This window comes from Hippoglossus stenolepis, chromosome 5, assembly GCF_022539355.2.
Source record: "Hippoglossus stenolepis isolate QCI-W04-F060 chromosome 5, HSTE1.2, whole genome shotgun sequence".
In the NCBI taxonomy this organism is placed as follows: Eukaryota; Metazoa; Chordata; class Actinopteri; order Pleuronectiformes; family Pleuronectidae; genus Hippoglossus; species Hippoglossus stenolepis.
Genome location: NC_061487.1, coordinates 8,777,337 through 8,792,332, shown reverse-complemented (window position 1 = coordinate 8,792,332; position 14,996 = coordinate 8,777,337). Strand labels below are relative to the sequence as shown.

General features: G+C 41.3%; 3 protein-coding genes, 1 long non-coding RNA gene and 1 other non-coding gene across 5 annotated transcripts; all 5 read right to left on the bottom strand.

Annotated features, from left to right (window-relative positions):
- Positions 1-2,791: 2,791 nt before the first annotated feature.
- On the bottom strand, positions 2,792-4,760 carry LOC124851863 (protein phosphatase 1 regulatory subunit 15B-like). Its single transcript, XM_047339767.1, has 2 exons — positions 4,157-4,760; positions 2,792-3,441 (listed from the first exon to the last, which is right to left on the bottom strand). The coding sequence occupies exons 1-2, from the start codon at positions 4,640-4,642 to the stop codon at positions 3,232-3,234; spliced, it is 696 nt and encodes a 231-aa protein (XP_047195723.1). The 5' UTR covers positions 4,643-4,760; the 3' UTR covers positions 2,792-3,231.
- A 12-nt stretch (positions 4,761-4,772) lies between these two features.
- LOC118109413 lies at positions 4,773-6,243 on the bottom strand. The gene is made up of 2 exons (XM_035156519.2): positions 5,803-6,243; positions 4,773-5,425 (listed from the first exon to the last, which is right to left on the bottom strand). Exons 1-2 carry the CDS (start codon positions 5,963-5,965, stop codon positions 4,773-4,775), a joined length of 816 nt encoding a protein of 271 aa, XP_035012410.2. The 5' UTR covers positions 5,966-6,243.
- A 1,275-nt stretch (positions 6,244-7,518) lies between these two features.
- LOC118109610 (protein phosphatase 1 regulatory subunit 15A) lies at positions 7,519-12,817 on the bottom strand. Its single transcript, XM_035156880.2, has 3 exons — positions 12,364-12,817; positions 10,054-11,324; positions 7,519-8,479 (listed from the first exon to the last, which is right to left on the bottom strand). The coding sequence occupies exons 1-3, from the start codon at positions 12,524-12,526 to the stop codon at positions 8,270-8,272; spliced, it is 1,644 nt and encodes a 547-aa protein (XP_035012771.2). The 5' UTR covers positions 12,527-12,817; the 3' UTR covers positions 7,519-8,269.
- Positions 12,818-13,495: 678 nt separating this feature from the next.
- Positions 13,496-14,779, bottom strand: LOC118109984. Its single transcript, XR_004696885.1, has 2 exons — positions 14,232-14,779; positions 13,496-13,570 (listed from the first exon to the last, which is right to left on the bottom strand). It is a non-coding gene; the product is annotated as an uncharacterized LOC118109984 (long non-coding RNA).
- Positions 14,008-14,137, bottom strand: LOC118110284. Its single transcript, XR_004696906.1, has one exon. It is a non-coding gene; the product is annotated as a small nucleolar RNA SNORA19 (small nucleolar RNA).
- Positions 14,780-14,996: the final 217 nt, after the last annotated feature.

Genomic DNA, 14,996 nt, shown 5'->3' with positions numbered 1-14,996 from the left:
TTGGATAATAATGACTCAGGATGATAAATATAGTGGGTGTTTCTTGATATAAACTGGTGTTTTTATTCATCCTATTAAAGTGAAACTAAACCACTGGTTATTTTGGCCCCTGGAGCCACTTAAAGGGACCTTGAAGATAATCAACAAGCCACACCAGGTAAATATAAGTGAAATATTCATGTTAAAATCATACAAACTTTTGGGAAGTAGGAGCACAACTCAAATTAAGGATAAATGATGAGAGGATTTTGCGTGAGAGTGTGCAACTCTGTGTCAAGGGGATATGCCTTGTGTCGTATATTCACAAACTGTGTGTGAAATACATAGGACGAGTAGCCTGCCTACAATACACTGGACAATACACAGAACAAGTATTTATTTGCCTCTGTGTTACATGCAGTCTGTCTGTATGAGCTGGACTCAGACACAATAGCTGCTGTAGGGTTGCATCATCAGCTAATTGTGACCCAAGAGATACCCCTCTCTGGCAGCCATAGTGAGAGGGGCAGCCGTCTGTGTGTGTGTGTGTGTGTGTGTGTGTGTGTGTGTGTGTGTGTGTGTGTGTGTGTGTGTGTGTGTGTGTGTGTGTGTGTGTGTGTGTGTGTGTGTGTGTGTGTGTGTGTGTGTGTGTGTGTGTGCGCGTGTGTGTGTGTTGCTGTTTCCGCCGCTGCTGCAATCACCTGCAATCCTTTCAATGCCTCGCCACTCCTGCCGGTTGCTTGGAGACGGGGTCGTCTGGGCCACAGAGCTAATGATGCTGGGAGAGGATGAGGAGGAGGAAGATGGAGACAAAGAGAGGAGAGAGGAGTGGGTTCCAGAGGAGGAGAAGAAAGGGGGGAAAGTGGATGCAATAACACATGAGAGGGTGGTGCGTTCAAGGTCCAGGTGGGAAGTCACAGGTTCAACCACTTCCAATAGCCGCATGCATCTTTGCTGAAGTGTCGTTGAGCAGGACTCCAAGCTGCTCGCTCACTGGGAGTTTACTATGGATTAAAGCACCATGTAGTGTTTTCATCAACTGCACCATCACAAACAGGGATGTCAGGCTGGGAGAGATTAGATGGACAAACATCCCCCCCACCACCACTCTGACCTCTCACATAACACACACAAAGTGAGTGTTTTTCCACTTCTCAGCTCACAGCCAGTCATCAGGTCTGCTTCGAAAGCCTCTGGAACATCTACGCTCATGACAAACAATTCCTCCGGCTTGCATCATGGAGAAATACACTTTTGTGTTGGCTGTAAACAACATGTTTATGATGCAAGTAAAGCTCCGAACACTAAGGCCCCAGATTACCAGGTTCTCACAACAAGTACCGCACATGAGACCCTCTAACTGAGTAAGTATTCAAAAAACAAATAATGATGCATTTTGTTTTGCATTTTGTTTTGGTTTCATTTGGAGCCATTAACCTCACCAAAGAACCCAAGTTTATTCTTAGTGGGCAAGAGCAGCAGGAGATCAATTAACATGAGCAACACGGGGGAGGGAGGGAAGGTGGGAGGACATGAGCAGAAGACCCACCGCTCGGTTGACACAGCAACAGTGTCAATGATTGCTCGCCTTTGCACCATGTTCTTTGTGTGTGTGTGTGTGTGTGCGCGCATGTGTGTCTGTGTGTGTGCGCGTGCGTGTGCGTGTGTGTGGGTGGGAGGTGAGGAGAGCAGTGGAGACCTGCTAATTGATTTCATCCCTCAGGGAAGTCATTTCATCATACTTGGTGTTTTTAACCCTTGTCTTATGGCAGCCTTACAGCACTCAGTCTGCATGGAGACTCACAGCCCCGAGGGAAATTATAACCCTGTGTGTGAGAGGGAGAGAGAGAGAGAGAGAGAGAGAGAGAGAGAGAGAAAGAAAGAAAGAGAGGGAGACTAGGTACATGAGAAGGGGGCGATGAAGCGATAAAGGAGCCCTGAAATATCTAAGCTAAAATCCACCTTTGTCTCTTTTGAACAATATCCATCTGCTGCACACATTAAACTGGATCTTAAGTATTCTATATAAGACAAAGCAAATCACATCACCAGAGACCACTTCTGCACAGATTTGATGATTTGCAGTTTGGTTTGATTATGTTTGACAGAAAACTGAACCTTTTTCCAGATGTTGAGGTTAAAAATATTGTTTTTATTTCAACAGCACAAATGACAACATCTCAGTGATAAGACGGACATAACTACAGGCTGGAAACAGCCACTAAAATGATGTTGGAACAATGTTCTAATTCATAAAGATGACTAAGAAATTACACTTTTCAGCCAAATAATCTCAGCTTTTAGATTTTCTAGACTTTGTTAAAGTAGGAATCATCAAATCAGAGCTGACTTTGGAAAGAGTGCAGTGTGAGAGGACAGTGCTTCTGACGCACTAATGAAGCATGATGTACTTCAGCCTCAGCACATGTGGCAGTCACGGAGGTCATCGTGTTCTCTGGTTGCTCTGTCAGGAAACCTTGCACCCAGACTGGGTGTGTCTGAACTGGGTGACAGGTTAAACTGATAAAACTTCAGTGCTGGTTCAAGGGGCTTCCTCGTGTTGTGTAACTTCCACTTTATTTCCTCACACCCCCTGGCTAATGTGTGGAGAAGGTGGGTCCCACCTGAGTCTGCTGCAGTGGGAGTCTCATCACAGACTGTCACAGGCAACTTCTACAACAGAAACATGTTTGTATCATTTGAAAAAGTTAAACTCTAAGACACCTGATTTGATTTTGTCTCAGCAAAATGAACTATCGCTTGGACTAAAACAACCCACTGACAAATTTACCTTAAATAAAACAGTTCAAAAGACTTTGTGCCGCAAAGCTCGGTTTTTAATGATATTATCATCATCATCTACTTTCACCTTCTAGACTCACCACTGTGGTTTGATGTCACATAAAAACACCTACAAACAGTTAAACTGTAAAAAAATAAATCAAAGACAAGCTCCATAGGGCATAAATACATAAGTTACATTACTAGGTCAGAATATAAGGCGTACAAAAACAACAGTCCACACATTAATGTTGAGGTTAATATGAGAACGTGTCAGTCAGTGCAACAGTCACACAATGTAGAAAAATCATTTTGAGGTACAAAGTTGTTCAACACAACACCAAACATTGACGTTGGCCTAACATCAAATTTCTAATTGGCCGAAATCAAAATCACTGTTGCATTGCAACCAATCACGAGTTCTCATCCAAAAAAATGAAATAAAACATTCAATGCTGAAGACTTATTTATCTATTTTAAGGCACCGTCCAGGTACGCCCTCATCTTCTCTCTGTGGGGCAGAGTGAGGCAGTGGCTGATGTCGCGCTCAGTTTCCTGGATCCGCCTCTGGAAGCGGTCCCGGTCTCGTGCCATTTCCTCCCAGCGTCCTTTACGAGACGCCTGGCGAGCAAACAGCCAGGTCCGCACGACATGGACTTGGACCAGAGGAGAAAATCGCACCTGAAATCCAGAAGAAAAGACAAAAATAATGAATAAACATTATTATAAGTGTTAAATTACAAATTAAAAAAGAGAAAGCAGGTACTTTCCAGCACTGACATTTCTCAGACAGACGTGTTTTCAGTCATGTTTTTCTGCCTCAGGATGTATTTTTGGAGTCTGATGTAATAATTTAGATGGGTTTAAAATGACAATGTAATCCTGCTGCAACTTCTTTAGTCTCTGCTGACTCTATTGAGTCACATGACCGACTTGGTAGTCATGACGACAATAATAATTAACTTGGCTTAACACACTGAACAGTACAGTGCGAGTTGGCTAACGAGAGGAATTAGCTCTTATCTCTGACTTTCAGTCTCAAAAGAGGTTTCAGTCAGCAGAAGACACTCCCTGAATATATTAATGTATCAACTTCAAATAAAGAGTCAAGTCCTCTTCTCTATCTACACTTCAACCAATGAAACTGAGGAAAAACACCATCAAAAACATTGTAGAAATTAAATTTCCCTAAAACACATTTGAAACAGTCCATTGTTTGAATTTTAGCTTTTTTAGTTTACGGCAGAATAAAGTTGTATACAATGTTAAAGCTTTGTCTTGTAAAGCCTATTTAAAAGCTTTGCAGCATTTGGCTGGAAGTCTATTTTTACTCCACAGGGCTCTCATGCTTCATCTAATCCGACAGTGTAGCAATGAGTTATTATTAGTTCATCACCTTTTTGGTGGAGGTGTTGCTCTCCTTTCTCTCCTCTGGAGAGGACTGGTGTGTTTGTCCAGGTCTTTTCCACGGCACCAGTGTTTTGTCTTGGTGGGGGTGATGCTTTGACAGCCTGTCTGGTCGAGAGGGCTTGCTGCTGGATCTTCTGAGTGTTTTGGAGTCTTTTTTACATTTCTTGCTCTTCGTGGGTGAATTTTTTGTGTGGTGGACTTTAAGTGCATCTGGATCTTCCTCAGACTGGAGTGCTGTGGTTGAGCTCTGGAGGCAAGCCTGAAAGTTAAGAGGGTGGAACGGATCATCCTTCTGGCAGAGAAACTTCCACAACTGGTCATCTTCATCATCCTCAGATGAAGGAGGAAGGCTGCTCTCCTCATCGGTGTCTGACCTGGAGGGGGGTGCAGGAAGGGAGGCCTGTACTTTAGAGACTGTGGTGGAGGTGGTTTGAAGAGATGTGTTGCCGACTGTGCACGCAGTAAAGCACATGGGGTTGTAGGGGTCTGCAGGACTGCTGAAGAACTCCCAAAGCCTCTCACTCTCCTCTTTGTCCACATCAGGGCTCGAATCGTCCGAACTGGCCCAACTGCTTCGCTGTCAGAGCGACTGGCCCAAAACTTCAGGCCTCGAGGCCCCAACGTCTCTCGCTGGTCTTGCTCACTGACATGATGTCAGTGTCGCTACTGTCCCTCGCTTGGGTTTTACTTTTCCCCATGCCGGTGTTTGTTGAAATGCACGCAGAGAAAAAGAAGGGATTGTAAGGATCACTCGATTTTGACAGAGACTCCCAAAGGGCCTTACTTTCCTCACTGTCAAATTCCACTAAGTTCTGGTCTTCCTCACTACTGCAGTCTGAGCTCCTGTCCTCTTCTGAAGTCTCCTGTTTGACAACTTTTGTTTTTGAAAGATCCTGTCTGAAGAAATTCTCACGTCTTTTATGACAGGCCTCGTTTGAACTGGAGCTGTCACTGCTTGACACAAAGACGTTCCAGTCGCCAGCAAAGCCCAGAAAGATGCCCTCTTCTTTTCCGGCCGTTCTGGACACAAAGTCATCCACGAGTCCGCAGCACAGGTCGTCGGCAAAGGGGTCGACATCCGAGCAGAACTCAGAGAGGGGATTTGATCCGCCGACCATGACTCCGTTGTCTCCGTCAAACAATGAGGAGAACAGGAAGGATTCTGTTGGATTGGCTGTGGTGCTCATGTGCTGGATGTGCTGACCTGTCTCATCTGTGATTCTCACGTGGACCTCGAACCTTAACAATTGAAAAACTGGAAAAACAAGAAGACAGTGTGAAAATGGTTTGAAATTCCACAGAGAATAAATAAGTCACACTCTTCGAGAAGTAATAACCTCCTGGAGATTGTGTTTGCATTGTCTGATCTTGAAGCATTTCAATCATACCAAACCAAACGTATACAACTCACTATTACGTAATCATCATGAACACATCACAACGGTTGGACTTTACCACATTGATATGAACATGTTAAATTTACCATATTAAACCAAACAATATTAAACTTGACATGTTAAACTTAACGCATTAAACCAAACATGTTAAACTTGACATGTTAAAACAAACATGTTAAACCTGACATGTTACTCTAAGGCTACAAAGCAGCTGGAGCTGGTGGTTTGCTCTCACCGGACATGAAGGTGCAGTAAATGACCTGCAGCAGCAGCCGAAGCTGTTCCCACATCACGGTGAGCATCTGTTTGGTCCAAGGCAGCAGCGCCTTCCCTCCGCTACCGAATCTCTCCATGGCCGCTTGTTCCGGAGCCTGGTCGACACCGACAGTCGGAGACATTTTCACTTCTTCTCTCTCTTCCTCCTCCTCCTCTTCTTCTTCTTGGCCTGTGGCGGTTAAACCCTCACGTATTCTGGTATTCCTCGTCAAAAACTAGTAGATGTTGAGAACTTGTCGGGGACAGAGAGACGTCGAGCAGCTGTCGCTTCATTTTCCGGTGGGTCCGAGACATGTTGTCGCTTTGCTCCGTCAGATGTTGTCCTGTGTTGTCTCCATGTTTGTCTGTGTTGTGTTATCGTCGGTGTAGAAGCTGGAAATGACTCGATGCTGTAACTTCCTCTTTAAATATACAAACCTGACGTTATGCTGAACTGTGATTGGACGCAGCAGCTGTCACTCAGCAAAGGCACCGCCCTTAAATTACGTTATTACGTATGACGCATGGAAAGTGACCGTAAATTCCCGTAAACTCACTTTCAGCTCCGCACCTAGAAAAACACTTAGTGTTTTCACTTTAGTTCCTCGTTTTCGTTCCTCGCGTTAATTCATCAAAATAAATTCATCAAAATTAATCTTTTAATTAAATAATGATATAATAATTGAGTATTTGTCCTGGGACTCTAATCAAATTGATACCAAAATGATGTAGTTTCAATTTTACTGTCCCATCATTATTTTTTTGCTGAAAATCAACATCACCATAAAAAATTAAATAAACTGTCTTCTTATAATTCTGCCAAAAAGGGATTCGAGAAGAAGTCAAATTCTTCAGAATAAATGTCACAGTTTCAGAATAGTATAAATATTACATTTAAAACCCGACTTAAGCACAAACATTTATCAGTAAATATGTAAAAACAATTTGCAGTGAAATGTCCCCTCAAACTGATAAGACGTTTTTAATTTGAAATACTGTATAAGCAGAGTTTAACAGTTATAGTTGATAGAGTTAACACTGTTTATAACTATTATAATTGTTTGTTTAACCGACAGGTTCCCAGGATTAGTTTGGCCCCTGCAAAGGATAAAAAAGATAAGGTAAACCTAAAAGGTTGTGAGACTATTAATGTAATAAAAAGCTAATCTGATAAACACATTTATATGTATGTTCTCATTTGAATATGTTCTTAATTTGGCTTTTGTCCAATTCCTGATTTTGTTGTGAAATTTGGGATCAACACCATCGGAAATGTTTGGTGCAGAACTACTGTCAATGAGACCAACTACACTTATTGAAACTCATCGTGTGCTAAAGATTTTTGGAGACTACTGATTTAATCATGGAATATCTATTTTATGAACTTGTATAATTTTAATGTAAAATGTTGCCAAACAGGAATATGTCATCTACTGATTCATGACAATATTTCTCTCATGATTGATAGTCTTGCTCCATTATTGTAATTGCTATTTATCTATTGTAAAAAAAGGTCTTCCCTTTTTAAATTCCTGTAGTGCCTGCCGCACTGATGTTGTTTGTATGTTATTTTCTGAGTTCTTAAGTAAATATTGTTGATCATTAAAGATTTTAATCTGACATGTACAAGTCCTTTGTCCAATTTTTAGCTGTGTGAGTGTAGTGTTGTGCAGTGATAAGTGAAAACCACAAAACATAGTGTAACAAAGTTTATTAATTTGACAAAGCACCTTCAGAAAAATCTTCTGCTAATCATATTTTGAGATACGTGGTGTTACCTTGAAAAGTTGAGTGAGTCACACGGGACAGTGTTTGAATATTTGCAGTGGATATAATTACAACAATAATATCAATAAAGACATCCATCTTCGTACTCAGTGCTAAATGGCCACTGTGACCTGCCATCATAAAAGAAAATACAGGACAAAAACTTAAATCTCAAACTAAAATCTTCAAATGACACCAGAATTAAACAAGGTGAAAGTTCACTAAAACTTTACAAAACACATGGTGCTGTAAAAGTCTGTTTTTAATGATATCATCATTATCTACTTTCACCTTCTAGACTCACCACTGAGGTGGTGGTTGTTTCATGTCACATACAAACATATAAATAACAGTTAAACCATCAAAAAATGAAAGACAAGCTCCATAGGGCATAAATACATAAGTTACATTACTAGGTCAGAATATAAGGCGTACAAAAACAACAGTCCACACATTAATGTTGAGGTTAATATGAGAACGTGTCAGTCAGTGCAACAGTCACACAATGTAGAAAAAACATTTTGAGGTACAAAGTTGTTCAACACGACACCGAACATTGACGTTGGCCTAACATCAAATTTCTATTTGGCCGAAATCAAAATCACTGTTGCATTGCAACCAATCACGAGTTCTCATCCAAAAAAATGAAATAAAACATTCAATGCTGAAGAATTATTTATCTATTTTAAGGCACCGTCCAGGTACGCCCTCATCTTCTCTCTGTGGGGCAGAGTGAGGCAGTGGCTGATGTCCCGCTCAGTTTCCTGGATCCGCCTCTGGAAGCGGTCCCGGTCTCGTGCCATTTCCTCCCAGCGTCCTTTACGAGACGCCTGGCGAGCAAACAGCCAGGTCCGCACGACATGGACTTGGACCAGAGGAGAAAATCGCACCTGAAATCCAGAAGAAAAGACAAAAAATAATGAATAAACATGGCTGAAATGATCCAGATGATGTGAGCTTCTTTTGAGTTTATTATCAGCTGCCAATTTAAGTAAAGAGATAATTAAATGTCAAAAAGAGACATTAAAAAATGGTTATCACCATAAGTGTTAAACTACAAATGAAAAAAGAGAAAGCAGGTACTTTCCAGCACTGACATTTCTCAGACAGACGTGTTTTCAGTCATGTTTTTCTGCCTCAGGATGTATTTTTGGAGTCTGATGTAATAATTTAGATGGGTTTAAAATGACAATGTAATCCTGCTGCAACTTCTTTAGTCTCTGCTGACTCTATTGAGTCACATGACCGACTTAGTCATGACGACCAACAGCGTTGCTAACCAACAGTAATCAACAACACACTGAACAGTACAGTGTGAGTTGGCTGACAACAGGAATTGGCACTTATCTCTGACTTTCAGTCTCAGTCAGCTACAGTCATTAGAAGACACTCCCTGAATATATTAATATATCAATTTAGAGGTGGGGTTGGTAATTTGTTTCTGCAACACTTTTTATCTGATTTGTTTTAATCCCCTTCCTGGTAGCCCTTAATAAATAAAAATGAATCATCTGAAAAAAAGAACGAAAAAGAAGCCAGTATGCGGCCCTACAGGACTGTCATAAACACCACCAATCATTTCATTTGGTCTTAATGAAATGATTGGTCGGTGTACCAGTCAGTAAACAACCTGCGTGCCTGCTAGAGCCCTGCCCGTGCGCTCACTGCACGTGACCGGAGACTTCAGCCAGGGAGACATACACCACTGAAGATACACCACATCTTGTAACGCTAAGTGCAGACGTCAACACCAGATATTAAAGTAAGGACAATATATCAGCGTTTGTTAAATGCTCACAGTTTGGTGACAGTGAATGCGAGCATTTGTTAGCTCTGGCCAGAGCACTAGCAGCTCTCCTGGTTGCAGTCCCCACCTGCCTGCCACTCGCTCAGCCACGTTTTCACAACACAAGCCCGTTGCTTGCTACGCCTGAGTCTTGGAGTCTTACTAACTTTGGTTGACGCCTGACAGTCTCAACATAATCATAACAGTAATTAAGATTTAACAGTTTAACTAACTGTGGGGAATTTTACCCCAGCATACAGTGATGTAAGTGATCGTTTCATGGGGGGGACTGTTGGGCCTGGTGGACGTATGTGCTCTACTGAGTGCCATTCTAATTTGCTGTGTACTTGTTTTAAGCATTGCGTTGACAGATAGTATGACACGTTACCATGATACTGTGTTGTGTGTCCTAAGCATGAAAGCATGATGTGATTGTTGTCATCATAAGGATCGCACCAGCATCAAGTGTTGGACGCGCCCACCATCAAGCATTAACGCAACTCAAATCTGCGAGTCCAGGGTTACAGCTAATTCTTATAACTAATTCACCATTTTTCTTGACAATCAAAGCCAATTCAAAGCTCAGCAATATCAAGTCTATTTTTATATTTCAGACTCTGTCGTTTCATGCTTCATCTAATCCGACAGTGTAGCAATGAGTTATTATTAGTTCATCACCTTTTTGGTGGAGGTGTTGCTCTCCTTTCTCTCCTCTGGAGAGGACTGGTGTGTTTGTCCAGGTCTTTTCCACGGCACCAGTGTTTTGTCTTGGTGGGGGTGATGCTTTGACAGCCTGTCTGGTCGAGAGGGCTTGCTGCTGGATCTTCTGAGTGTTTTGGAGTCTTTTTTACATTTCTTGCTCTTCGTGGGTGAATTTTTTGTGTGGTGGACTTTAAGTGCATCTGGATCTTCCTCAGACTGGAGTGCTGTGGTTGAGCTCTGGAGGCAAGCCTGAAAGTTAAGAGGGTGGAACGGATCATCCTTCTGGCAGAGAAACTTCCACAACTGGTCATCTTCATCATCCTCAGATGAAAGAGGAAGGCTGCTCTCCTCATCGGTGTCTGACCTGGAGGGGGGTGCAGGAAGGGAGGCCTGTACTTTAGAGACTGTGGTGGAGGTGGTTTGAAGAGATGTGTTGCCGACTGTGCACGCAGTAAAGCACATGGGGTTGTAGGGGTCTGCAGGACTGCTGAAGAACTCCCAAAGCCTCTCACTCTCCTCTTTGTCCACATCAGGGCTCGAATCGTCCGAACTGGCCCAACTGCTCTCGCTGTCAGAGCGACTGGCCCAAAACTTCAGGCCTCGAGGCCCCAACGTCTTCTCGCTGGTCTTGCTCACTGACATGATGTCAGTATCGCTACTGTCCCTCGCTTGGGTTTTACTTTTCCCCATGCCGGTGTTTGTTGAAATGCACGCAGAGAAAAAGAAGGGATTGTAAGGATCACTCGATTTTGACAGAGACTCCCAAAGGGCCCTACTTTCCTCACTGTCAAATTCCACTAAGTTCTGGTCTTCCTCACTACTGCAGTCTGAGCTCCTGTCCTCTTCTGAAGTCTCCTGTTTGACAACTTTTGTTTTTGAAAGATCTTGTCTGAAGAAATTCTCACGTCTTTTATGACAGGCCTCGTTTGAACTGGAGCTGTCGCTGCTTGACACAAAGACGTTCCAGTCGCCAGCAAAGCCCAGAAAGATGCCCTCTTCTTTTCCGGCCGTTCTGGACACAAAGTCATCCACGAGTCCGCAGCACAGGTCGTCGGCAAAGGGGTCGACATCCGAGCAGAACTCAGAGAGGGGATTTGATCCGCCGACCATGACTCCGTTGTCTCCGTCAAACAATGAGGAGAACAGGAAGGATTCTGTTGGATTGGCTGTGGTGCTCATGTGCTGGATGTGCTGACCTGTCTCATCTGTGATTCTCACATGGACCTCGAACCTGAGCAATTGAAAAACTGGAAAAACAAGAAGAAAGTGTAAAAATGGTTTGAAATTCAACAGAGGATAAATAAGTCACACACACAGAAGTAATAACCTCCTTGAGACCAACTACCTTTAGAAAATGATTTTGCATCTTTGTTTACTGCTTATTTTAAATAAGCAAAGAAAATCCTATGTTTTCTTTAAAATAATATCTACAGTAGGCAAACATCAATTCATTTTTTTTCAATCGGTTTATTTTGGTCCACATATTCATTTTACATGAGAAATCTGGTAGAAGACAAAAAGGTATTAAGGATTAATACGCCCATCCTTTATACGCAGAATTAACTTAACTAGTTGAAGCTTAGGTTAGTGAGTAAAGAAAGAAACCATGACAAAATAACAAATAATTTAACAATCATTTCTACATTAGTATTAGACTCCATCATAAAATGTTAGCGTGTATAACTTAATTCAAGATATCTTTGGTTTGTTACATATTAAATAGTTTTGTTTTAAGATCACTCATCTGTGGTTTCCAACTTCATTCATGATCAATACGTGTGTATGATCCGCTCGTATGATCCGGTGTGGGTATGTGTTTTCTCATTGATCCTTGTTTGTTACACGTGTATGTGTCGTATTGGCTGTTTGCGGAGCTTGATTGGTGTTAAAGGCTCGATTCTGTTAGATATACTACATGTTTCATCACTTAACCTCTCATTCCACTAATTACTATTGCAACAACACATCATCAGTAGGGTAAAACTAACCTGTCTCGCGACGGTCTAAACCCAGCTCACGTTCCCTATCTAAATATAGACAAGTGGTCACTAAGGACATACTAAGTGTGTGTTTTTATATGCGCTGCTAAATTTACATTATGTCGTTATTGATACCAAGGAAACAGGAGAGTGACGAACTGTCAGTCGTTCTCGTGACGCATCAAAACGGTTGAACTTTACCACAGTGATATGAACGTGTTAAACTTGACATATAAAACCAAACATGTTAAACCTGACATGTTACTCTAAGGCTACAAAGCAGCTGGAGCTGGTGGTTTGCTCTCACCGGACATGAAGGTGCAGTAAATGACCTGCAGCAGCAGCCGAAGCTGTTCCCACATCACGGTGAGCATCTGTTTGGTCCAAGGCAGCAGCGCCTTCCCTCCGCTACCGAATCTCTCCATGGCCGCTTGTTCCGGAGCCTGGTCGACACCGACAGTCGGAGACATTTTCACTTCTTCTCTCTCCTCCTCCTCCTCTTCTTCTTCTTGGCCTGTGGCGGTTAAACCCTCACGTATTCTGGTATTCCTCGTCAAAAACTAGTAGATGTTGAGAACTTGTCGGGGACAGAGAGACGTCGAGCAGCTGTCGCTTCATTTTCCGGTGGGTCCGAGACATGTTGTCGCTTTGCTCCGTCAGATGTTGTCCTGTGTTGTCTCCATGTTTGTCTGTGTTGTGTTATCGTCGGTGTAGAAGCTGGAAATGACTCGATGCTGTAACTTCCTCTTTAAATATACAAACCTGACGTTATGCTGAACTGTGATTGGACGCAGCAGCTGTCACTCAGCAAAGGCGCCGCCCTTAAATGACGTTATTACGTATGACGCATGGAAAGTGACCGTAACTTCCAGATATTTTCCGTTTCTGTCCTTTGTATTCATGTAGAATTTCTTGACATAATGAATGTACCATTTAATTTTTTATGATTTTATGTAAGTTGTTAAAATGGAAGCCAAGTATTATGCTCCGCCCCCAGAAAAACACATAGTACCCTGCGTTCATAGAAAAAAGTTCTAATGAGATGCTTGTGAATCAATACCAGTTTCATAATAGTACAAATACTGCATTTAAACCCTACTCAAGTTCAAAATTAATATCACAAGTATAATCTTTGCCAATTATTTTTGGATCAAATTCATGTAAAATGAAACTGGTCTAAATGGTTTGAAACATCTTTGATCTTGTAACTATTTTATAATTTATTTATTAACAAAATATTAACCAGAAGAGGAACGAGCCAAAAACCATTAGATTAAATATTGTGGACTATTTCATTATTCATGTAGCATAAACTGGAAATATTCAAGTAAAGCACCTCAAAATTAAACAACACTTGAGTAAATGTAGTAAAGTTACATTAAACCACTGATGCCTAATCCAATGGTTTAAGATCCAGTCATATAAAAAAGACAGAACAATTTCCAATTTACATGGTTTTATTAACCCAAAAAAAGTGTCTTTATGCCACCAGAGCAGAGGCCGTAGAGGACTCACTGTGAACAGAAAGAAACAAACCATTAGAGGGAGCACCTCTCAAAAGGACCACCTGGACTTTAATAAGTAACACTAGATGTTGAAGAATTTTATAGAGCCATTATGTGATTGGAAGTGATTATGAAAAGACATCTCAAAGTGTTAATACAGCATAGCATTTGTGTATTATTCTAACTATAGTTGCATTCATTTTGTTTATGGCCAGCCTCCACTAATGAAGTTAATTAACTGATCATATTGCTATGTGGGTGACTGGAATCAAGTGTAGACTTACATTTGATTGAAAAACAAAAATGTAGGACTAGATTACATTGTGAGAAATAAGTACAAACTTTACCAATATGGATCTATATGTCTGGTATAATGATGCTAAAAAGTTGACTTTGCATCAGTCTAATGACCAAACTGTTAGAAAACACTCAGGAAATGTATATTTGACTGTGTGAAGGGGACTGGCAAAGGTGGCACGTGTAGCCACTTTGCTAATTTACCTCCAGCTTTTTTCTAGCACAATAGAAATATCGCTGCACTTTATAAAGGGAAGAGCAGGACAATGAATTGTGCTTTTTTTCATGACAAGCTGTGTGTACCAGCATGGGGTTAGTATTTTTCAAACTAAATATATCTAGAAAAGGTTCCCAATGCAGAACCAATACATACTACTTCCAGTTGGGGGCCAGTACTCTTGGTCTTGTAGTAACGGGCCAGCCTGTGGATCCTGCTCTCAACGAGAATCAGTCGGAACTTGGCATCCTTGTCCTGAGTACTGCGCAAAGGCGCCGCCCTCAAATGACGTTATTACGTATTACGCATGGAAAGTGACCGTAACTTCCCGATATTTTCCATTTCTGTCCTTTGTATTCATGTAGAATTTCTTGACATAATGAATGTACTGTTAAATTTTTTATGATTGTATGTAAGTTGTTAAAATGGCCGCCAAGTATTATGCTCCGCCCCCAGAAAAACACTTAGTACCCAGCATTCATAGAAAAAAGTTCTAGAGATGCTTGTGAATCAATACCAGTTTCATAAAATTACAAATACTGCATTTAAACCCTACTTAAGTTCAAAATTAATATCACTACAAGTATAATCTTTGCCAATTATTTTGGGATCAAATTCATGTTGCAGTGGAACAGCTGATTTCAATGAGACCAATCCATACATTTCATTTTTACTCATACTGTGTTTAAATGGTTTGAAACATCGGCTTTGATCTTTTAACTATTTTATAATTTATTTATTAACAAAATATTAACCAGAAGAGGAACGAGCCAAAACCGTTAGATTAAATGTTGTGGACTATTTCATTATTCATGTAGCATAAACTGGAAATATTCAAGTAAAGCACCTCAAAATTAAACAACGCTTGAGCAAATGTAGTAAAGTTACATTAAACCACTGATGCCTAATCCAATGGTTTAA